Below are 26,493 nucleotides of genomic sequence, written 5' to 3' on the forward strand. Positions count from 1 at the left end.
ATTTTGAGGTTGATTAGAGCATGTTTAAATTTCAACGCGCGCGTACGCGCTCGTTTACTATGAACGTGACCAAATTTTATGAAATATATCAATAGACCTTGACTTGAACTATATGATATCTTAATTTCATTCAAAAATTCCGTTCCATTAATGAGATATTGATGTAAACGTGATTTCAGATAATGACGTCATAATGACGTCACGGTCAACTGATCACATTGATACACTAGATCTGTCGTCCTTAGGACATGATACATACATGGTATAAGTTTGAAAGTGATAGGTGGGGGACTTTTTGAGTTAACCGCTGCACAAGATTTGAGGAGAAAGAAATAAAGAAGAAGAAGAAGAAGAAGAAAGAATCCGTACAGATACAATAGGTGATCCGAGAGGATACTCGGATCACCTAAAAAAGAAGAAAGAATCCGTACAGATACAGAAGGTGATCCGAGAGGATACTCGGATCACCTAACTAGAGATTGTAATTTGTCATCACTGACAAATTAAGGTGATCCGATTTTTTTTTTAATCAATGATTCGAGTCCTGATCGTAATAGGCATGACAATACAAGTTTCATCTGTGTTTAGAGACATTGGCCGTGTGAGGTTTGGATTCTCATTTAGAAAAGGGAGTCATATCTGCCATCTTTGGTACCAATTCTGTATACACTGAATAACGAAGATACAGCAACGAATACATATGACCTTTGACCCACCTTTACACTCCCAAGATGGCATCTGAGGAAAAAGTGGTTATTTTGTGAAATGATTCTTGCGACATCGTCTATATTCGTGTGCAAAATATGGCAAAGATAGGACAGGTATTCACCAAGATGCAAAATGCAAAGTCTTAGGTACAACATAAAATCTGGGAGAAATTCACCGAAGGGTAAGTGAGAGCTAGTGCTCGATAAAGAAAAGCATGTCGATTTTCACATTAAAAAAAAAATCCCTCCCATAGAGATAACACGTCATAACGAAAATACAGAAAGAAGTACATATGACCTTTGACCTCACTTTGCACACCCAAGATGGCGTCTGAGCAAAAAGTGGTTATTTTGTGAAATGATCCTTGTTACATGGTCTTTGTGTGTGCAAAATATGGGAAAGATAGGACATGTATTCACCAAGATACAGGATGAAACATTTATGACCTTTGACCCTACTTTACATACCCAAGATGGTGTCTGATCAAGTAGTTGTTATTTTATGAAATAATGTTCGTGACATGAACTAAACATGTGCAAAATATGGGATTGATAGCCATTGTTGTTGTTCATCTATTGCACAGAAAGTAGTAGAAAGAAAGAAAAATAAAGAAAAAAATGTTATTTTATAGAAATTTGAAGGAGAAGCATAAAAAAATCAGAAAAAGATAAAGTTAGGAAGGGAGATTAAGACTAACTAAAGAAAAAGAAGAAAAAAAGTGTTTAAAAAAATGAAAAAAAAATATTGGCAGGGGTGAGCCTCGAACCAGGGACCTTAGGATTACGAGTCGGATGCGCTATGCAATGACCTATTTCATGCTCCATAGGCCCTGTGTATTAAGCAAAATGACGCTGCATCGAAGCCACGTGCCATTTTCAACCAAGTTTTTCGACGTGATGCCGACGTCGTATGAAAAAATGAAGGGCACACTAACGATAGCCCAAAGTCTCAGCTACAACATACTAAAATCTGGGAAAAATTCACCGAAGCAAAAGTGAGCTAGTGCTCGAAAAAGAGAGTCATGTCAATTTTCACTGCCAGAAAAACTGCTCTCCCATAGAGATAACACGTAAACTGGTCAAATTCTACAAGGATACATTCAATCCATTTTTACGAGGCGATGACGTCATCCAATCAAAATGTTGTTTTTACATTAATGCAAGGACATTTCATAAGCTACAACATACTGAAATATGGGAGAAAATTGGCAGAGGATAAGTGAGATACGCTCGAGTAAACTTGTAATTTGATGACGTCATTTTGAAAATTTACTTTTTTTACTTTATTAAGAAATTTGATATCTTTTAATCATTTTGTCAGCATTGCCTACCCATGAAATGACATGTACAACTCATCAGCTTTCAATATATGTAAATTTAAAATTGGCAGTTTTTTTGCATAGTTGCACTGTATATCGCCATTGACGCGCGCGCGGAATTTCAACTTTGACGGCCCCGTATGACGTCATATTGAGTCGGATTGACTTGAAACGTGGTATAAATATTCCTTGACATTTCAGACATGCGATCAAAGTGAAAAAACTGGAAATTTCAATTGCATATGAGCTGTGCGTGCGTATATGCGCGCGCGCGTACGCGTCCGTCCGATTTTTTCAATTTTTCAAAAAATGCTCCAAATGGTCTGAAACGTGTGCAAAAAAATTTTGAGCTCGATTTGAGCATACAAATATTTCAACGCGCGCGTACGCGCACGTTTTAAAAGAATATATGAATTTTGAGAACATGAGTAGAATGCGCATAACTTTAAATATATGTGACGTAAATTTCATTGAAAAATTCTATTTCATTAATGAGATATGATTGAGAATGTGTTTTCATATAATGACGTCATAGTGACGTCACGGTCGACTGATCACAATGATACATTAGATTTGCCGTCTTTGGGACATGATGCATACATGATATAATTTTGAAATTGACAGGCAGCGGACTTTCTGAGCTAACCTCTGCACAACTTTTGAGGAGAAATAAAGAAGAAGAAAAACAAAGAATCCGTACAGATACAGAAGGTGATCCGAGAGGATACTCGGATCACCTAATAACGATTGATTTCTATAGTACAGTTATTTTCAGTCTATGCCATATCACGTTATATTATGTATCATATATATGCTTCACCTTTTGTATGAAGAGTTTGATCGCAAAACGAGCTAAATCTTTTCTTGTTAATTTGAAATATTTGCAAATAAAGCTCCGACAATGAAAATAATAAGGAAATGTGAGATATTTCGAATCATAACCTGAAGGATATTCCCTGTTAGGTTACAAGTGAGGTATCATTTGGCCGATGTTATACAATACATGTGAAGCAAAGCCATTTAAACAGTGAAACAAAAGTAAAAGAGTTTTGAAATCAGGCCCGTAGCCAGGATTTTTCAAGGGGGGGTGCGGTCACTAAAAAAACGGACCTTTGGTACCAATACCAATGATGACACACACACACACACACACACACACACACACACATACACACACAATATATATATATATATATATATATATATATATATATATATATTCTTTGGACGACCGAACTACAAAAGTTGTATAAGAATTTGCGCGCGAAGCGCGCCGCAAATTGTGAATTTTAACTGTTTTAATGACGTTTTAAAGTCTCGAGGAAATTTGTATTTTTGTCTGTTGCATGCAATCGCGTTACGGTATTTCATCTAGGAAATAGTAAAAACTCATTTTGCCAGGAAGTTGCAAAGTTTAATTGTGTTCGAGAGTCTGCGCGCGTAGCGCGCCGCAAAATTGAGAATAGTGATTTTCCTGGTGTTGTTTTAACTTTTATTTTTTCTATTGTATACCCGCGTTAGCAGGCCTGAAGCCAGGATTTTTAAAGGAAGGGGGGATTGCGTTAATTAACAAAACGGTCCTTTGATACTGTCCCGGGAGGGGTAGCGACAATTAAAAGGTGGACACCATGCTCATACATGGACTTTCAAAATGGCCCCTAAACGAGTAATGATCATATGATTTTTTCGCGCCTTATAAATGTTTCCTGCACCCTAAAGAAGTACTTCATCATGATTGAACAATATACCATTGTCCCAAATTTCGGCCTTTTTGATACCCTTTGATTATATACGCTCGTACATCACACTTTCCATCTAATCCGTGAGAAAAAAAACGACCCCTATTACGCGTTTTCTTTAGCGAGTATGGTCACGGTGTCCACCTTTCAGTTGGAGTTTTCCATCCCATTGGATGCTGTTTGGAAGATGAAACATTCACTTTACTATACAGTATATCAGCCGTTGGTATGCGAGTTTGTCAAAAACGAAAATAAATAAGAAAATTTTAAAAACAAAATGAATTGTAAATTTGAACCATTTATATTTTGCCTCCTTGTGGTAGGATATTTCCAGCATTTCCGAACTTTCAAATAATCATTTTAGATTTAATGATATTAAAGGTAGTAGATCCGATTCGCAAACATCTCCAATATCAGTCAAATGTCATATTAACCATCATGCTAAGAAGGTTTTCTTTGTGAAATTTGGAGGTCAGTGAAATTCAAAAATTAAACATCCGTTAGCCATTGGAAGAAGTTGAGTGCAAATTCAGACCTCAGGCTTAGTGCTCAGATGTTTTCCTATTTGATTTGATCTGTCTTATACTGTGCACACTAAGATACATACTGGAATGGTTATTTCTTATTTATTAAATTATAGTAGCATATTTGGTTACTAGCTGTCTCTAGTCATTTTCGAATTTGGGCTGCAAAGAGATCCACTACCTTTAAGTTAGAAGAGAGATAAGTAAATAATGATAAAATAAACAAACAAAAAAGAATGAGTTTCTTTTGTAATACTATCTGACAAACTTTTTACTTTACTATTTTACTTCATAGCTCAGCACTTTCCATTCTCTCTCATACCCTCTTACCCATTACATTTAAATGAAATACAACTAAAATGAGTTTGCGTGCCTGCATAATACTCTTTGGAAATTATAAGTGAGAATGTTCTTAGGTTTTGGCTCACTTTAAAATGAGAACCAATAGAACTGTCACAACATGAGAAAATGTATAAGTAATAATCAACAGTACATTTCCGAATTTGGCCTGCAAAGAAATCCGCTACCTGTAAGTTAGAAAAGAGATTAGTAAATAATGATAAAATAAACAACAAAAAAGAATGAGTTTCTACCGCCGTATCCAGAACAGAGCCTGAAACGGTGCAGGCTCAAGAAATCGTTTGTACTAATACGTCTTGTTTTTAAGACAGGCCTTTCATTTTGTTTTGTCTCTCCTGATCGTTCGTAAGAAATGCTAATTCATGACCACCTTTTCACAATTTGATTGGAGCATGCATTCATAATGGAAAATAGTTGACATAATAATCTATCCCCAGGCATTATCATGCCAACATGTACTTATACTATATACATGTACTATATCTTTGTGAGACGTAGATATAAAATGTCTCAGGTTTTCGATTATAGTAATTTAGAGGAAATTTCTTTAATTTTTATCATATATGTAAACTTGAGGCTATTAGATTTTCATCCACTTACCTCTGTTCCTGTGAAAAAATGCAAGTGTCAACCTCAATGTCATCCACGAATCGCACGTACTCGGGCGGCCAGTGGAAAAAAACACACCGGTCACACGCGCCAAGGGCCATGGCATGCAGTGCCAATATAATAATAGCTCGCACAAATTGATACATAACATTTGTGTTTGTGTGCATGGGGACGATCCGATGGTTCATACAACAAAAGGGTATCGTACAATCATTTTTAACATTGTTAAACGTACTCTTCCACATTTACGTAGCATATAATGTGTCTTTATATTTATTTGGATTGTTATCTTGAGAATTGCTAAAAACCGTTATTATGAAAAAGTGGACCTTTCAGAATTTGGGGGGGGGGGGGGGGGGGGGGGTGCGTACGCACCCGACGCACCCCCCCTGGCTACGGGCCTGGAAATTAGTACGTTTTTTTTTCTACAGGCAACCACATAATGGAGTGATTTCAGAACTGGTGTGATGTGACCTTGTTTGTTGAAGACGGTCACATGAGCAGCTGCATCAGTGAATTCTGTAGTTCTTGTAACTTTGCTAATAAATTATGAGCAAAGAGAACAAGAGGCCAATACCGAAATATAGGCAGAATGAAATTTATGCATTCAGCAATTTTCGCAGTAGCACTACATAGGCATTATTTGTAAATGAAACAAAAATCCAGCTTTAGTGCTTCACCATAGTTCTAGAATATGAGTTAGGGATAGAAACAACCGACGTATAAAACGTTAATGAGTGTAATCAAATAAAATTTTTAATATAAATAAATAAACATTGTTGAATATACATAATGTAAACAATAATTATAATAATTTTTTTTATAGAATAAACCGTAAACAGTTATGGTTTATTGAGAAAAATAGTGATATCCATGGCCGGCGTCACATTTGGAAAGTGGGGGTGGGACACATATTCTATGTTTTTTCTGGTGCCACTTCCGGGGTGAAAAAAGTGAAAAGCCCCCCCCCCCCCCCCCCCGCCCCAGTGTCCGCCGGCCCTGATATTTCCTTATATATCAGGCGTTATTGTGAAATGTTTGCTGGTATGATAGGATGTTTTGAGAGACAATTACTGACCGAAACACTGCATCAAAATTCAAATGTGATAACTAGAACAGTTTTTTTTTTTTTTTTTTAATCACTGGTCTCAATAGTGAACAATACCCGTGTCAAACCTAACTTGCATTACTAATATCGAACTGATTTTGAGACAAATTGAACGTGTGTATGTAGACATTGTCATACGTGTATTTGAGTCAAGGTCTTATACATTAGTTTGAGGTCAAGATGGGCAATTCAAAGGCAGTGTTGTGACAGTTTCAGAATTACAGATGACAACTTGTTGCGCAATCCTTGCACAGACCTCGGAATTGTCTATCCGCAGGTCGGAAGCGCAAGCGCCCTCTGTCATCATGGCACATTATATTCATGATTTTTAGGGGGTTATGATATGTTGCTTTAATTATGACTTGAAAGAAATGCAAATATAAATCATTCATTAGACAGAATAAAGATTTGATTAAAAGAAAAAATACGGGAATTGTTATGTATTGGTGCATCTATCACAAAAAATGATAGTTCAATTATGATTGATTACCATTGTCTCTAAAATTAAATGGAATATTCCACTACACTCACTCACTACGTCCTAGCCTCGCCGATCGCTCGCTCGCTAGCCGACTACACATGCGCAGCTCGCACCCCATGTTGTGTCTACAGTATCTAGTACTTTGGACAAACAGCTGCTATTTCATGATGGCCGGAGAGAAACGATATTTTTGTGTTTTCAGTTCGTCCGGTGTCGACCTCTAGAATTTCGATGCGTTACATCAGAAACCAACTCCATAAAGGAGACTCCCGAATGAAAGCCAGTGGAGGGAAAATGCGTTTACCAAAGGCAAGATTAGCTCGGACATGTTTGGGACCGCAAGTCGCTTGCAAGGTTACGTTACGTGGTTTATGTGCATAATATAGGAAGTGGATCTGCATGGTGTCTGTGCTGCAGTGTTTGTTGATCGTGTGAGAACCAACCCACTCGTCTCGGCTTACCCAACAGCCAGCTCACGTCACGCTGGTCCATTGCGATATATAGATAGGCCTATTTAGCTTCAGTTAAAGGAACGGTTCAGTGTATTAAACCGCTACACATGCATTTATCCTTTATGTGTAGCTGTAAAGTCCAAGTGTAATTTAAACAGTGTGTGCTCCTTTTTTTGACCATTGCCATGGTCTGGTCTTTGGTCTGGCTAGTTGAAAAGATCGTTGATCGATGGTATTCAAAACTAGACGGTGGGTCCATTTCGTAGTGAATGATGTGATAGATTCTGATGTGCTTCCACTGAGTATCACCTGGAATTGATATCGGGACGTAGGTACTCTAGTAAATTTACAGCGTTTCGTGACTTGAGGCAATCATCTGGACTCTGATGACAAGATGTAATGCGGACGATTCATACACGAAAGAGACGTGACCTGACAAAGTCAAAAATACGATACAGAGTAATAAAGTACTGTGGATGACGATGGATCAAACTTAGTGAACATTGAGCAAAGGAAAGTGCTGGGAAATATCTTTGCTTGTGAAACTATATACCCGACCACTGAGATGTCTATGTGATAAGCACCATTTCGTCATTAAAAGCAGAGCAGAGGAAGCAGCTAGTACTACAACTTCTACAAGTTTGTACACTGCTTGCAGCTGCATTACCAAGCTGATCACCCAACTGATGGAAATTTGTCTGGTCGGTTGGAGCAAATGTGATTAAAGGAGCTACAGCCTGACTTCATCTGCTCCGATCCCACTCTTGACGAGCTGAACTTGAGAGCATACATAATCAGCAAAGAGTTTTGTTTGACAGCTGGTTCATCACATTGGTCAACCTGCCCACCCTTGCCATACTGTGGGTCTACTGTACTGTACCTACCAATGTGCTAGTTTTGGTCTTCTTTCTGTTATTGCTTTTTGCCAAAATATATATCTACATATAATTCCTGTTGGGAGTGATGAAATAACGGTACCGAAATAACTTTGATATTTTAAATACCCTGATTGGTTTAGAAAATTACATGAAGGGAATATTAAAGTGAGAAATTCCACACAAACAAACTTCCAGCCTTTTTAAAAAGAGACGAGGCGAAATACATCTTTTTGTTATACTCATTGGATTTGAACATTCATCAAGTGGAAACGGTAATTCATATAGAAAGGCAATACAACTTGTGACAGGATGGCGGCTATTGTCACCAACTTCCTTCCCGACTCGCCAAGTCAGGAAAACCTGAAGTCCCCCACTACTCCGACGGGGCCCGGCGGTGGGTTTCCCGGGATGGCTGCCAGTCTCTTCTTTCCAGATGCTGCCGTTAATGGGGATGAGCAGGACATGGGAGAACTCCATGCGAAGGTGAGGGCGAGGCATCAAATTTGATATAGTACACTGTATTTCATATAGAACGTATGAACTCTTTTGCATCTGTGTATGAGTACATCGATTGATGCAGAGTATTGTGATTCGTAAAGAGAGTGAGAGGCCAAAATCCTGTATTAAAAAGCAGGTCTTGGGCAAAACTCTTTAATAGTGACAAATACTAACAGTGTTGTAATTCCCATGAATTTTTTTCTGTTTTTTGTTTGTTTTTGTTTTTGTTTTGTTTTGTAGGTTTCTCTTCAGTGAAGAAGAAACATAAGAGTAGAGAGAATTTCTGTTTAGCTGATGTTCAAAATGTTCTTGTTAATGTTAGGAGCAGTCTACACAGTGTAGTTTCGTACACTGTCAGAAGCTACATGCTTGGAATGAAGAGACCAGTTTGGATGATAATGGATTATACAATGAAGAGAAATGAGCAGGTGTGCATTCATCTGCATACAGTTACAGTAATTGTACAAACTGGCTGTGGTCTTGGATTTCAGAAAGTAATGCTGCACAAGCTTCTACTATACTTCCAGAGTACAAAGTCCACATGGCGATCCCTGGTCATAGAGTGGAGCATATTGACAACTACCCTACCCAAATAGGTGTGCATGAAATGTGATCTGTTTTTAGGCTTTCCATTGTATTTACTGTTGATTATTAGAATCCCCCCCCCCCCCCCCAAAAAAAAAAAAATAAAAAAAATAAAAATAAAATATTGATCATATTGTGGTGTGACAACCATCTCTGTATCAACTGCCTCACTGCAGTGTATATATGATGTTTGTCCTTTGGCCACTTCTGAAGTTGTTTTTTGTCTTGTTTTGCTGACAAAGGACAAGCTGGTGTGTCCGTCTGATGCTGTGTACGAAGCCCTGCAGAAACAGCTTCAGGAGAGACTGGACGAGGGCCAGGGGGAGATGATCTATGCCGTTGGGATTGGAGGTGAGACAGTAGTGCAATTACCCAAAATGCAGTTCTTTTCTAGTCATGCCCAGATTGCTTGACCCTGTCTGATGATGTATTTCTCCTTTGTACACTATATATGCACTCCTGCACAGTGACTTGCTATTCAAAGCAATTTTACGGACATTGGGTAGATTGATGCATGTTTATACCATAAAATCAAGGAAGAGGCCTAGCTTAGATTAGCAATGGTGTAATGCCACAGTAGTCCCAAAAGCCATTGCTATGCCCCAGAGATTGATAGGACTACAGTGTAATCTCTGTTCTTCTGAGATTAGTTTCAGGACATCTGTGCTGATTGGTGTTGTAGTTCATGTAGGGATTATTGGGTTATTCCAGCAGTATTTCCATGCAAATTTGCCAGAAGTGAATGTCGCATGGAATTGTGTGTGAGAGATTTGCTAGCTGTTCCCATGACAACTTTCATAAAACACTGACATTATATGTTTTGGCAAGCAGATGCAGTGTGTGAGAGACTACCAGTAGTGAAAATATTTTTTTGAGTGCAATTCCTGCGACACATGTATTCCTGAAAATTTGGAGCACAAATTTAAGTGGCAAAGTGGCAAATCATCTCAAGAAATGAATCAGAAGAAGTGATATTCGGTATTTGTATCATTTGATACTAAAAGTTGATTTGCAAGTCTACAGCACGTATCATCCAGTCTGACAAATATGGTATGTACACTTGTACAATATGTATGAAGATGTGATTCATTTTAACACAATATTGAGAATAGTATGAAAGTATGTTTACTAGTGATTTTCCACAGCCTTATCGTGGTTCTAATAACAGCTGGGGCTTGATGGATTTGTGCGGTGTAGTAGAGATTCATTTCAAACCCACAATTGCCATAATCATGGAAAGTGTTTGTCAATGTTTATCGATTCCTAGAATTGTAGGAGCAGTGTGGTTTTTTTATGTGAAAACAGTGACATTAACTGGCAAGTATGGTTATTATTTTTCTGCACACTATACTTAATTTGATTTGCATGTGGTTTAAGTAAGTTCTCACCTGAAAAACAACTGCTGAAAAGTGACTGCTTGTTCTAGTCTACAGCAGAACCAAGGTCAGATATTCTGGCACTGAGATTTATCATGTTAACGAAGTGTCAGTCATACAAATAATGATAATAATAATAATAGTAATAATAATGATAATAGACATTTTTAGAGCGACTTTTCCACTGGATACAAAGCGGTATGAGATGTTATCCCTGGTCGCCACAGGAGATGAAATATACAAATTACCAGGCAGCAACAGTACAAGTCCAGTGCACATACATTGTATAGGGACATCAAAATAAGTAAGTCTTCAAGTTTTGTTGGAAATGAAATGAAATAGTGATGTTATGAAATAGTGATGTTATGAAATACATTTGAAGAAATGTGCATTTGAAAAGTAATGTGCATTTGAAAATAACAATGAGTTGAATATACATTGTATATGTGGAACAGATTAAGGATACAGTGAATTCTTAGAAACTGGTTTTCAGTGATTATCCCCACGTGTTCTGCAATGTGCCTTTTTAAAGGAATATGCTATGTTGATCCTGTGAGAAATGTAGAAAAAAAGATATTGATTTCTTTTTGTTTTTGAATTGGGCATCAGAGCATTTGTAATGGGTGGTGTAAAAACCAGCATAAACAAGGAAAGCTATTTATGATCATTTTCCAATAAACCTTGTGTATGGTGTGTATATCAAAATATATTTCAGGTGTGATAAAGATGTTGATTTTATAAGCTAACATTGTATCTGATCCCTGTACAATTGATACAAGTAATATATGAGACGACTGTTGCCATTTTTGTTGTTGTCAAAATATCAGACATTCAAGACATTTTGAAATAAACAAAAAATAACAAGATAAACAAAACACTTAATGTCAGAGTTTGATGCAATTTGATTAAATATCAAAAGTGAAGTGATTCCCCCCCCCCCCCCCCCCCTTTCTAATGGCCATGATTCATTCCGGTTTGTCACTATTGTTTTGGAGGCAAGGTATTGCACAATCTTGCACCAGCCATCAGCCAGGAGCTCACAAGCCACACTGAGTGACTACTTCCTTGTTTGGGGGAGGAAAAAAAAAAAGTTAACAAAAGGGCACAGAGGAGGGCATAACAGGGGTGTGTGAGGCTGAGAGTATTGCACAATCTTACAACAGCTGAAAACCAAACCTTTCTTCCGTCTTTGCAAGTTGCTGTAGGTGAATTCAGCCCTTAATTGTGCTATGCAGTCATGTTTTTAATTCAAGACTAGATACAGTGTACAAGCATTGTAATATATTTTTAGGAGGACATCATCTTGCAAAGAGATTGCATCATACTATCATGGTTGAATTGTTCTTGTGGTGCAAGAGATTGCACTATATGTTCAGTGCACAAAGTGAAGCTTTAATGTTCCCCACCCATTGAGAAAACTGACCCTCCAATTCTACTAACCCTTTACATTTACACATTGATTTCATAGGCTGAAGCAGATTAGGATACTTTAACTAGTATGTAATTTGACTGCCTGTATGTACATTTGTACAAGCTACAGCTGTATATAGTCCAGTGTGCACTTAACTGCTATGCTACTGGGACCATCAAGATCCAGAACTTGATTGTTCATGGGAAGTCCTGATAGTATTCACATTTTAGACATGAATACATGTATTTCTTAAATCTCTGAATTTTGATGCCATGTAATTCTTTGTACCCTGTGACCTACACTGTAAAGTCAGAGTCAATCAGTCTCCCATTTTGAGGCCTTTTTTTCCTTTTTTCTTTTTTTGGCCAAATCTCCCACTCTCTGGCGTGATTTAAATTTCTCCTGCTCTAAATGTTTGTCTCCCAGTTAAGATGCAACCTTTAAGGCACAACATTTTTGTGTGTATTGATCTTCAGCTCTTCCACTCTGCTAAAAATGTTTGTTAATTATTCAAGGAATTTATAATTTGGCATTTGATCTGAAAAACAAACAAACCCACAATGGTAGAATTCGTGTTGTATAGAACAGTTTATTCAAGAATACCGGTACTGGCTGATAAATTTGACGTGCACATACAATGAAATGTGCATACATTTGTGAAAAAGTACCGGTACGGTATTACACTGTTTGCTGAAAAAAATGGTTATCCATATGTGTTGTGTTAATTTTTAGTGCTGTAATCAGCTCTCATTGTAAGTGAAGTGTGCAGGTTGTGGTTAATGCTCACATACATGTACAACGTAGTTGATAGACTGAATATCGCTGTCTTTGTGATCAGTGTATCACTCAGCACTGTGTGGTATTGCATATTTCACAAAGCATAGATCATTTTCCATATGTTGTACATTATACATCAAATGTACACCACAGACCTTTCAACTGTAAATTAGGGTCCTGTTCTTTCCCCGGAGGTTTTGATTGATTGGCAAATGCACTCGCCCCTTCCTCAATCACCATATCCCATCTTGTTGCACAGTTCACTCACATTTGTACTGTACTCAGAATGGATGCATACAGGGAAGTTTGTACCAGGGTAGCAGCAAAATGGTGATGACTAATGGATAGTTGTTGGGTCACCGTTTTGTGTGATGTACAAGTACAGTTGTACACCCATGTGCTGTATGCTTCTCATGTGAATTTTTGCTGGGGTCAGATGAAAATTACCTGGTACAGTAATCAAAGAGTTGTGAAGTACTTTTAGAGTACAAGTATACATTGTAATATCTACCTATTAAGGGCAGTTATACTGTATGTCTTGAAATGAAGTACTGGATGTATTTGTTTTATTGTCTCTTCATAGTTCTCATCATTATCAATCATTTTTAACTTACAATTGTATGAGACAATTAAAACAAAACATTTTGATTTTGTAACACCTGCAGAGATGTACGTACATGGAATATGATACAAGATGCTCTACCTGAATGTAAAATTTTCTTATCACAGTGTTGGTTTAGAATAATTAGGAATACTGTATAAGCTGTTTTGCGCGGGTTTAATATTCATAAATTTCTCGAATCACAATTGGACCGCAAATTAACAACACGCAAAAATGTCGCCATGTGCAAGAGTAATAGTGTATTTGCCATACCCTCGGTGTCACTTCGCGAAAACAACATCTTGTGAAAATGTTGGAGACCTCCTCATTTACTAATATATCTGTATGTGAAAATAGCAGCTTATACAGTTGTACAAATGTACATGGGGAGGAGTTGAAAAGTCATCATTTGTGTTTGTCAGCATATGAATGTGCAGTACGTGCATTATGTTTTGTTGTATACTTGTTTTAATACTTTGCATGCATTTGTGGTGGTGTGATGTCTTTACAGACAATGGCACCAAGAGTGGGCTGAGTTCCGACGAGCTCGCGGCCTCCGTAGCCACCCTGGAGAGGATGGCTCAGAGCATCGAGGCTGACGTCGTCCTATTACGTGAGAGAGATCTGGAGAATGGCGTCGTGGCCGACTATCTGGTGAGGAGAAAGGCTGATGACGAAGACTTCTATGAAGTCAGGTATGCACTCAAATCCTGAATATAAATGCTATTTGAATACAGTTACTGTTGGTCTGAAAAACACAAAATGCAATTTGAAAGAGACCCGACATGAATACGAGTATAGTTTAGTATCACATTTATGATCTGTTACAGTGATACATGTATTTTGTGTTCACATTATGATGTCCAGGTTTTCATATCAAACTGTCAAAATTGTTTATACATGTACTTCTGTCAAGAAGGTGGACTTAAAAGGTGTATGTACATGTACAATGTACAACATACATGTACTTGTATATTATGCTTTAACAGTTGTATGTCAAGATCGGAAAGTCATGTAGTGGCTGTGCCACTCCTTTCGTTATGTGGTATGGACAAGATTGCAAGCAAAACTTTGCCAATTGTATTCATTCTTGGCTGTATGTATGTTCCTCTCTTTGGTGCTATAATGAGAGACAAGTCATTAAACCATGACAAGCCAATCAGACGCAAGCTGCTGACAGGTCAGTCTAATGTGTAACCGTGTCACTACAGAGTTGCAGTGGTCGGCAATGTGGACGCTGGGAAGAGCACCCTGCTGGGGGTGCTGACCCACGGGGAGCTGGACAACGGGCGTGGCTTTGCCCGGCAGAAGCTCTTCCGCCACAAGCACGAGATGGAGTCGGGGAGGACGAGCAGCGTCGGGAATGATATCTTGGGATTTGACAGCAAGGGGGAGGTGGTCAACAAGCCTGACTCTCACGGTGAGTGGAAGTCGTAGAGAAGATGTGGCATAGTACTGTATATGCCCATATATTTCGCGAGTCTAAATTTTCGCGAATTGGGAATTCGTGACGATTTTGCGAGTGGTTAAATTCGCGATCATGGAGTCCTGTACTGAACGGAGAAATGTACACGCGTACATCACATCCACATCAGGATCAGAGTCAATATTTTCGCGTGTCTTTAATTTCGCGAATAGCACCTGACTCACAAAATTCGCGAAAATAAAAACCTCGCGAAATATTCAGATATACAGTATGCAGTCCAAACCTTGTTATGTGAGCTACAGAATATGCGAGCTTCCTTGGCCTTCAATTGCTTTTAACATTCGTATCAGCTTTGACCACTGTGTGAATTACAAGTATGTTTCATATGATTTGTTCTATCAGTTATTTCAGAGCAAACTTTGCAGTGTTGAATTCATGAATAATGAGGATTAAGTACTTATGTATTTTGTTTGCCTTGATTGGGAGCATATTTGCTTTTTGAGAAAAGCAAACATATTCATACAGAGCTGCACCAGGAGAGCATCCTAAAGGGTGAATTTGCTGTGTACCAAGATTGCTCTCTCTGTGTTGTGAAAGTCTAGTCATGTACAGTATGGCTTGTTCAAACGTTTTGCATTTGCCATTTTTGGGGTATAGTTTCTGGCATAGCGTAGAAAATTACCGTTATGCAGTTGTTGATCTCAATTAAGAATGCTTACAGTAAATGTTGTGCAGCTTGTGGAACAGAAATTGAAAGTAAATGACATTGAAATGAACTGCCACAGGATAACTGGCGAGGTTACACTGATACCGTATCTACCTGAGCAGTGTGTCTCATGATTAGAATGCTAGTCACATAGATGGCAATCTGTTTACTTTCAGTGATGTATCTACAGTAGAAATTCTTTTCAAGCAGACAAAATTTGACTGTCACATACTTCAGTTTATACAGTTAACGAATATGATGCAGTATATTATAGTTATGCGCATTTCAAGCTTTTTCAACCCAAGGGCCACTTTGGCTCTTATTTTTTTTTTTTTTTTTGAGGCCCAGTTTCATCAAATATTTGTTTGTTTGTTTGTTGTTGTTGTTGGTTTTTTTTTTGGTCATTTCCGGCCAACATTGCAGCCCACCAGTTCAGAAGCAAAGCAGTAGTTGATTGCTTGTTATTGCTATGGAAAGTTCTTTTGTTTCATTAGGATAATCTTTGCAGTATACATGGTTAAACAGGGGAATAACCTCAAGGAAACAGGCAAAGCTTTGGTTCTATCAAACCTGCCAAAGGTAGGAATGCAGAAAAAAAAGGTGAATTTTTAATTTTGCACCCTCCATAATGTTTTTAAAACCCAGGAGGCAGTCTGGACTGGGTGAGGATATGTGAGCATTCCTCCAAGGTCATTACCTTCATCGACCTGGCGGGTCACGAGAAGTACCTCAAGACCACCGTCTTTGGAATGACGGGGCACGCGCCGGACTTTGGCATGCTTATGGTGAGGGGCATATTGTGTAGTATTTACTTTATGAGACCAAGCTCGATGAATAATATACAGAGCTGTAGTTTGCCCTTGATGACGTACAGAATTAATGCTCTTCAGGATTATATTGTAAAATTTCTGTTTGTTTGTGGTATGCCATTTGCTCATGACATGATATAAAGTAAAAAAAAAATTCAGGCAACTGCAGGTGTGTGATGAAAATAAAAAAATCATCAGAATAGGTAGATTGCACATTTCGCATTACATGAGGAGAATAGTGATGAGAAAGAGTGGAATTGAGAAAGGATGGATTAGAAGAAGTCAAGAATAGGAGCAGCCAAGAAAAGGAGAGGAAACATTGTAATTAATGGCTATTAGCATGTGGGGTTTTGAAAATGCTGTATCTTTGATGGAATTGTCATAGGTCATGACAGACACATAATTCAATATGAAGGAAACAAAGTGGGTCATATGGGGCTGGGGGGAACCCACTGAAATTAGCTCTTTTCCCGCAAAGCTTACCTTCTTATTTTTCAATATGATAATGTGTGATGTCAGGTTGGTAGCAATGCTGGTGTGATCGGGATGACCAAGGAGCACCTGGGCCTGGCGTTGGCCCTCAGCGTCCCCGTCTTCGTGGTGGTCACCAAGATCGACATGTGTCCGCCCAACGTCCTGCAGGAGACCCTCAAGCTCCTGCAGAGGATCCTCAAGTCTCCTGGATGCAGGAAGATCCCGGTCCTGGTCAACAGCAAGGAGGATGTCGTCATGACGGCGACAAACTTCAGCTCGGAGAGGTGAGCCTCTCAGCCTGTTTGCAGTTCTTTTGTCAAATTTGATTCAATTTGATTCAGTTTAATTCAGTTAAGATTGTATTTCCAGTATTGCATCATTTCTGGCAAATACAATATCAAGAAGTCAATGTGATACAAAATATATAAACATGCATTTGAAAGTGGAAAAGAAAACAAGCAAGTGCATAACTACTATTAAATGACATGTATCATTCAACAAAATTATTGTGTTATTGAAAAAGATAGGCTAATGTATAAGACAAGCTTGTAGAGATGTAGGCCACTCAATTCATCAAGTGCAAAGAGAAAAGCTATGATAGTAAGAGCACACAGGAGCAGGCACACACACACAACTTACAGGCACATAACAATAGAGAAAACAAAGCTGTAGACAGGACAAAAGAGCAAGAAACATCTGGAAAGGGGTGTTTGAGAGAGAGAAGGAAGAGATTTGGATTGCCTTCATATTTGTTTAATTTTATTTAAGAGGGACACCATTTTCAGAACCCTTTATGTGCCCACTTAGCAGTGCTGTAGCTCAGTGATAATTGTACATTGTCATAGTCAATTATATTAAATGGGTTAGTCAAATACCGGGCAGTGATTGGCTAAACACAGTCACGTGATGGAGGTACATTCGTTATGTTCGCCCATGGGCGAAAATTCTTGTAATGTTCTCCCATGGGAAAACATTTTTACGTAACAAATGACAGAAGGCCTAGGACCGACCGCACGCGTACAGTGAATTTGGCTCTGCGCGAGCAAGCGATCGAGTGCATTGTGTGCTGGTGGTTGTCGTCGTATTTGACATATTTGACTAATCCATATAATATAACAGATGATGACTTATGTTGTCGGGAACATTTACCAAACGTTCCACCCTCAGGGTTTGAAATGCTATTTCGGGAGGTTATAAGTCCCTAGACTTAGTCTCGGGACTTACAACCTCCCTCAATAGCATTTCAAACCCTTTGGGTGGAACATTCGGTATGTTCCCTCCCCCGCCAGTCATCATCTATATAATGTTGTACCAAGTACAGAAGTCTGCAAGAAGTGGAATGTCCTACTGGACATGCAAAACACATTCAGAGTGAAAATGTAGTATTGATGACCCTTCATCACTCTTGCAAATTGATTTCATGGGCTTTGCACTCCCAAGGCAAGTTTCTAGTATGCCAAGCTAAGACAATAAGATTGTAGATGCATGATAAGAGATTCTTAGTAAGTACGAAAGGTAATAGACATTGGCTTGATGAAAGATTTATTATTTGTCTTTTTGTCAGGGTGTGTCCAATCTTCCAAGTCTCCAATGTGACCGGAGAGAACCTGAACCTTCTGAAGATGTTCCTGAACCTCCTGACGACGAGGACCATGTATGACGAGTCAGAGCCAGCTGAGTTCCAGATTGATGAAACCTACTCTGTCCCTGTAAGTCCCCCCCCCCCCCCCCCCCCCCCCCCCTCCCATCATGCTACTTTTATGCTTTTGTTTTGTGTGGATTGTTATTGATATGAATCTGTGTGAGCACTTTGTTCTCACATGTGCTTTTGTGAGTCTGGTGAAATTCAAAACTAAGTTGGTGTCATACTGAAGAAACATCATATTTGTGCATACAGTGATATGTACATTTACAGTACAAGAAATCATGTGATTAGACTTCAGTGTATTATGATTACTTTCAGAGCAAAAGTTTGTCACTCATTTATGTATTGCTTCAGTGCATTATTCTGTGTTACTTTATGTAATGTTATGTGTAATGACAATGGTCATGATGTACATTTATTATAGGTTTTGAAGTGATCTTTTCCATCATTCCTGTTTCATGCTCATTTTCTGAAGATTCCATGGTGAAATCAGTGAAAAACTTTATGAGCACTTATAACCTTTTCCTTTCTTTACTCTGCACATTCTGATTGTTTTGTAACAAGCTTTTTTTCCCGGTCCTCTGTAGGGAGTGGGTACGGTGGTGTCTGGCACCACTCTCAAGGGGATGATTCGTGTGAACGATGTGCTGGCCCTCGGGCCAGACTCGCACGGTCACTTCCAGCAGGTCATCATCAAGTCCATCCATCGCAAGCGCATGCCGGTCAGAGTGGTCAGGGGTGGGCAGACCGCCTCCTTCGCCCTGAAAAAGGTACGTGTCCCTCGAATGTGGCATCTTGAATCTACTTTACTCAAGTGTCCCTGGTTAATTCCAAAGTTTGTTAGGAGGACTGGTGCAGTAGCACTGTATTATGATCTTCACATTGCATGCACTTTATTTGGCTACTACTCAACTGTTTGCTTGAGGTATGTATACCGGTTTATTGCCACGTGGTCTACTATCAGAGAGTCTACTTCCCAGTTTGTCTAACACCACTATGGCTAAACTCACTTGGTCTACTATCAATTTCGTCTAATGCTAGTTTGGTCTACTTCTCACTTGGTCTAATGCCCAGTTTGGCTACTTATCATTTTGTCTAATGACCAGATGGTCTAATTGCAGTTTTGTCTCCTTGGATCTTTTTCCCATTTTGTCTAATAAACTGTGGGTATTAGACGAAGTGGGCATAGCCCATCTGGGAGTAGAACAACTGGTAATGAGGCTAAGTGGCAATTGGACCAACTGGTTATTAGACAAAGTGGTTGTAGACAAAGCAGGATTAAACCATGTGGGTTAAGACTAAATGGCTTTTAGATGAAGTGGGAGTAGACCAAGTGGGAGTAGACCAAGTGATAGATCCCTTGTATACTGGCGATGAGGCAACACTGTCAGAAATTTAAAAAACAATTATGTGACCAAAATTAGGGTGAAAATTGAACAGTGCATTGATAACATACAAGTGTACCATCTGAGAGCAGATATTTTGAATGTGAAGAAGAAAAAGTATGTTCACACTCCTGTTTATATTATCATTATCAAAGTAATCGATTGTACACCATTTTGCACTCTTCTTTTGACAGACATGATTTTTAAGATTTTGTGGTTAAAAAAGTATCATTTTGCTGAGAGACTTGTATAGATAGAGATAATAATAATAATAATGATAATATATCAATTTATAAAGCGCAAAACCTATAGACATATATTCTTCTGCGCTGCCAAAACTTCTGATGTGCTTGATAATAATAAACAATTAAATGAAAAGATGTGTTTTTAGCCGTGATTTAAAAACTGCTACGGTTGGGGATCTCCGGACTTCTAATGGTAGATCATTCCAGAGTTTGGGAGCTGCACAGGCAAATGCTCTGTCTCCCAGTGTTACTTTTGTTTTACATGTTGGAATTTGTAAAAGAAGAGTGTCCTTAGAACTGCGCAAATTGTGAGTGTGTCTATGAGATTTGAATATTAATAATTCGGATATATACCTGGGGGCTTGACCGATACACAATCAACAAAATCTTAAACAATATTTGTTTACGAATCGGAAGCCAGTGTAAGTCTTTCAGAAGAGGAGTAATCCTTGAAAACCTTGGTTTGTTACAGATAGCCTTGCGCAGGAGTTTTGGACTCGCTGCAGGCGCCCAACTTGAGAATCAGGGAGTCCATATAGTAGCGCGTTAGAAAAATCCAATTTAGTGACAATGCATGCTTGGACGATCACTTTCATACTGTTCTCATCAAAATATTTCCTGATACGTCTAAGATTATATATCATATGGTCAGTGTTTATGATAAGTAGTCCTGGCTGGTCTTTCTTGGTACAAATGGAAAAGTGATATGGAGTTTGGAATCATGACCTTGGTATGCCATAGACATTCTACATGTATGCAGCGTAAAATGATACTCAGTGTGTCATTCTCATTGCCTTGCCCCTTGCAGCAAATCAAGCGCTCCCAGGTCCGTAAGGGCATGGTGATGGTCTCACCCCACGTGAACCCCATGGCATGCTGGGAGTTTGAGGGGGAGATTCTCGTCCTGCATCATCCAACCACTATAAGCACTCGCTACCAGGCCATGGGTATGTACTCCGCTTCAGTCACACCTCTCTCTAGGTCGAATTCAGTGACAGATACGATGTATTCGGCATTCGAAAGAAAGATGATGTGAAAGCAAACATGCAAAATTCATGATATGTATTTATGACAGAAGGCTTGATCAGAATGTTGTATTTTGTTGTGTGTGTAACTAAGGGCTGGTACTTGGTGTTGTAAGTTGTCTTTGGGATATGTGTATGCAGTTTAATGCAAGCGGAAAAACACAATTATGAAAAGTTATGTACAGTTGGTACTACTAGCTAGTGGTATTTTCTAAATGTCACACATATTTGTTGTGAAAAGTATGTGCTCAACTTCAAGTATGCATTCTTCACTTAACTTATACCAATGTGTCTTGAATTTATATGTTGTATTAATTTTTTTCATTTTCTATAGTCTGCCAATAGAAACAAAACAAAATACAGCTGGATGATTTTTTTATATTATTCTTGCAGCAAGTAGTGGAGGCATTAGGACTGGGGAAGTAGCACATAATGTGAAAATGACTGCTGTATTACATTCTAAATTTGTGTATTTTATTTTGAAAAATGTATTAAATTTTGTGGGCACGGAGGTGCTGTTGTGGGTAAGTCAATACAACTACAATTTGTCATTCTGGAGTGACCTACATGACCCTTGATTCCATAGGTAGCAGTGATAGTGCCTGTAAGTAGGGTATGTACTTTGTCCACATTGCCAAACTCTGTACAGGGGAGTTACAGCTCGCAGACCTGTGATGGCTTGTCTAGCTTAATTACGATCCTGTTAGTAGTGACATACTATAATTAAGAAATCCAGACTTCAAGATGAATTTGAATTTGAATGAAAAGCATCGATCACTCATGTAATACTGCCCCCTCTGTTCATCTCCAGTTCATGTCGGCAGCATCAGGCAAACAGCGTCCATCATCTCGATGAGCGTGGACCACCTGAGGACCGGAGACAAGGCCACCGTCCGCTTCCGCTTCATCAAGAACCCAGAGTATCTCAAGGAGGAAAGCCGGATGGTGTTCAGGTGAGATGGCAGACCGGAAAAATCTTTGCCAATGGAAAAAAAACCAAACTAGTCATTGATCATCCATGAGGTGTAGAGGTTGCCCATACAATGTATATGCAAATCCACTGTAGGGATGTCGACTTGGTAGAACTTCATTGTGATAGAAGAAGATAGCTTGTACGATAGATATAGAGTAAAATATCCCGTTTGCGGCAGTTTAAGCATTGTTAAGAGTTTTTCCAACTTGTAAACAAATCAGGCAAATTATTTTCAACCATTTCATATATCATAGACAAGATTATTCATTAACGCAATTGTTTTCATGAAAGAAATTTACCATTGACCAACGCAGTTTTCATGATTTACCAGGGCAAAACCCGGCACAATTTTCGCCGATAAAGGTGATATGCGACGTAGTATTTCTGCTTGCGGCACGATGTACAATCCCTATGCAATACGCGCGTGCCCCGCGATCTTTGGCTGAACGCCTTCACATGTCTCGCGAACATTGCGTAAGCGCCAATTCCCATTGCGAAAGCACGTGAAAATAGCGTGCGCACATGCATTGGCCGCAAACAAGATCGCAATTCTGGCGGTGTTGTTGATGTCTTTCTCGTGTTTTTCTCATTTTTTTCGATGGTAACAGCCACTTTCCGAAAAAAAATGGCGGCCCACATCGGCTCGCGAAAATTCTATTTTACGTGAGGATATGTTTTCCAAATCCAGAAACATCGAGAAAACGACAAAAAATCCAGTTTCTTGGACCATTGTTTCTTAACTGTTATGTTAAGAAGTACCGAAAATTTCATTTTGGATGCGATATGTTGTCATTTAGGTGAGAAAATTTCACTTTCGTCAGAGATCGTGCCCATTTTATCGGTTGGTTTTTGTTGATTGCTAGTGTGTTAGTATATGTGTAGTGTGCATGTAACAGTGCAATGCTGTGTTTAGCTGTATATTACCGTGTATGTTGTACCTGCCGCGAACGGCTGCACGGCCGCTTACTGACGCAGTTACTCTATCAGGACTTTGAAACCATTGCTGTAATATGAAATTTACTGGAGTGAATGAAATATTATAATCTGTGACTCAGTGCATTTTTTATTTAGTCTGTGTTTAAGTGAAGTGGTTACTTCAGCCATCTGAGGGGTGAGGTCCTTTCTTTTCACACCACTACGACAGAGTGCAGTGGTATCTGAATACAGCAGAGCTATTACTGTTTAATTTATCTAAATTTTTGACTGTGTATAGGAGTGACTGATTCATTGTGTCTCTTCTTTTAATGGCTTGCATTACAGGGAAGGTAGGACTAAAGCTGTGGGGAAGATCATCAACATCCTGCCCCACGCCGTAGCCACAGAAAACAAGCAGAAGCACAAAGTGGGCAAGGGACGGGGCCACCACCATCACACGGGACCCAAGCCCCCAGACAACGCCTCCATGGGTGGAGCAGGAGCAGGAGGGGGAGGGGGCCGAGGGGCGGGGCGCAGGGGACGCCATAAAGGGAAAGGTCCCGGGGGTGGCGGGCTGCCCCCTGGACCAGGGGGGCTTGGCATGGCCTCAGGCAAGCAGTCTCCAAAAACCACTGCGGTAGGGGCCTCGTAGTGACAGACACCGGGGGTCATCTGTGTAAATACAATGTGAAGGTTGCTGGCTTCTTTCCACTGTAGATCTCTTTCAAAAAATAAAATGTTCTCCATATTAAACAAGTAAAAGAAGGTTTTTAAGGATTCTCTTGCATGATTCAATTCTACAGGAATAATCTGTCTCTTAGAATATTCTACAATAAGATGAAGACCCAGCATGGTTTTGATAGTGACACATAATCCCACTGAATTTTAAAGAAATTGTGTAAATTTATTATCTGTCTGTTTGTTTGTTTCTTATTTTGTGGTCAATTTCAACAATTTCAGTATACATTCTTAGTGAAGAAGTTTGGACAGTATTAGAACTTGCCTACAGCAATATATGCTAATATGAACCAGCATGGTTTGGACATTAGGTTAGGATGAACACTCGGTTCCAAATTTGTTTTTTTTTTCCTATCTACACAGCATGTCCATAACTGGCAGCTCTTCTGTCTAAACGTAACGTGATGCTTGTAAAAATACAATCTTCTTTGGAAAGAAAATCATATAGTACACCCAATGTTTAGTTGTTGTTTTTTAATTTACCTTTTTAGTTCTCATGTTACCAAATGTTTTTTGGGGTTGTTCGTTTTTTTCAAATGCATCATAGCAAAATTGAGAGTGTTTTCTTGATGGTTTCCTCCCAGAATTTATGAAGGGTTTTCCAAAATTCAATTTTCTTTTCCATTATATTTGACCTGCCTCTGGAAGCAGTAGTAATCGAGTGGAATGTTCCTACGCGCTCTGCATGTCTGCAGTGTTCAGTATGCATTTGTGCTCTTTCAGCAAGCACGAAATTGAGCATGATTATGACATATTATTGCACGGTATCATTGGCATTATTGCAAATTGCAAATTTTGATGTGAACCACGTTTTCATCTTAGCTACTAAGCATCTACAGCTTCAGTCCATTTTTGCAGCTCGCAGACTTTTATATTGATGACATATTTGTTGAACCTGTCTTTAACAGACAACAGATTGTTCCTTTAATGCTGGTATGAGGAAAGTTGAATAGACATGACCCAATCATCACAAGTTGTACAGAGGGTAGGTTTGTCGGATATTACTGCAGATAGACATATAATTTTTTGTACTTATGATCAAATGTGGCTTCTTCCACTCCTTGACATTTTTGTGTTCTTCCCCCATTGTGTTCTTTTTTTTTCTGTAATTCTGTGAAAGTGCTGTATAATTCCAATACGTGCACTTTAAAAATGCATAATCAAGTGTGCTGTGCTATGCCATTTTTATTGTACACTGACCGAGTAAGCACAAGATTTGCTGGAACATTACTGTAAAACCGTAAATTTTTGGGTGCATGAAACTTTTACAAATTTTGCAAGGAGCCATGACTCCAGAAAGTAAAATGCATTTATGCGAAAGTTTTGTCTGCAAAATGCGTGGAATGCCAGTCGCCAGTTTGTGAAAGTTTCATGCCGCGAGAAAGGCCGTTGGCTGCAATTTGCGGAAGTTTCATGCCCGAAATATTTCTGGTTGTACAGTATACAGACTGGGAACATATATGCACAAGAAGTGGTGTCTAGGAAGTGGCCTGTACACACAAACACCTCTGAGGTGGACTGGAAAAGTTTGTCAATTTATGCTCAAGTTTGCTTCGGGTTGCAGTCAAATGCCTTGCTGTTGAAATGTTACTGCGTAACCCAATGAATAGATGGGGAACTGTAAATTTCATCTGGTTTCACCTTTAACAATGAAGTTGTGTCTCACTCTACGCAGATTTGATTGGAGACGCGGGGTCCCTATTAAACAGTGAAATTCTGCAATCATCATTTTAGCTTGATGCGACTATGCAATGGTGATATTCCCAATGTTGTTATCTGTCATAATAAATATAGCAGATCATATTCCAAATGTATCTCACACCAGAGTGGATTACGAATGTGAAGATGACATTTAGGGATTAGACAACATACCAGGCACCCCAAATATCTAGAGAATGAGATGCATGTGTCATAAAAGGCCTGACTAGCTAGTTAACACATGTTTAGGTTAAGCATTATTATGTTTTTTTTTTTTTTTTGGGGGGGGGGGGATGGGGGAGGGATGACTATTTCTTGTTGATAATTTTTGATAACATCTATTGGCTATTCTTCTTTGCCTTCTCGCAGATGTATGAAACGAGAGACTGTGCAATGGATGTGACATGTTTAGGAAAGACACTATCTTACTAATGTCATAAATATTCCTTACCTTTGGTGGGTTGTTCGGGTTTGTTTTTCTTTGCTTTATATACCTTTTTTGTTTTGTTCTTATTTGCATGTCATTGAATCCAGCAGCTTTTATCCCTTTCTTCCTAATGCAGTAAGTGAATACATCATTGCAGATGAAACATGCTATGCGGAGAAACGTTATCAAGAAGTGAAGTGTCATCACTATGACACTTTATTACCATAGCTAATTTGATGATATATACTGTTCATTACTCTTGTTACTGGTGCTGAAGGGGAATTTGGTTCTGAGAGAAAATGTACATGACAAGTATGACAAATACATTTTTTTCCTTTTCAGTTAAGTCCTGTCATTAAACCTAAAAATAATAGAGATCTTGATTGCCCGCTCATCTGAATTTTTCTAGCCGTGATTTGGAAGTTGTATTGGTGATTAGTGAAATATGGTGCAGTGATACATTTCTGCACAATCCAAGTTCTGTGAACTCCCTGTTCTGTTTACCCTCTTACATATCAGGGACCCATTTCATAGAAAGTTGACATGATAACAACTCTTGCTGGAATGTCAATTGTCATGGCAACAACAAGAATCCAGCTTCC

At 38.9% G+C, this 26,493-nt stretch overlaps 1 protein-coding gene across 1 annotated transcript; it reads left to right on the top strand.

Annotated features, from left to right (window-relative positions):
* The first annotated feature begins 6,991 nt into the window (after positions 1-6,991).
* LOC139733620 (GTP-binding protein 1-like) lies at positions 6,992-25,454 on the top strand. Its single transcript, XM_071644431.1, has 11 exons — positions 6,992-8,660; positions 9,503-9,611; positions 13,937-14,120; positions 14,637-14,845; positions 16,203-16,342; positions 16,886-17,124; positions 18,405-18,549; positions 19,073-19,255; positions 20,924-21,062; positions 21,952-22,093; positions 23,374-25,454. The coding sequence occupies exons 1-11, from the start codon at positions 8,487-8,489 to the stop codon at positions 23,678-23,680; spliced, it is 1,971 nt and encodes a 656-aa protein (XP_071500532.1). The 5' UTR covers positions 6,992-8,486; the 3' UTR covers positions 23,681-25,454.
* The last annotated feature ends 1,039 nt before the right edge of the window (positions 25,455-26,493 follow it).

Source organism: Diadema antillarum, unplaced genomic scaffold, assembly GCF_040938485.1.
Source record: "Diadema antillarum isolate AM-2024a unplaced genomic scaffold, OU_Dant_1.0 seq00000484_RagTag, whole genome shotgun sequence".
NCBI classification, from domain to species: Eukaryota; Metazoa; Echinodermata; class Echinoidea; order Diadematoida; family Diadematidae; genus Diadema; species Diadema antillarum.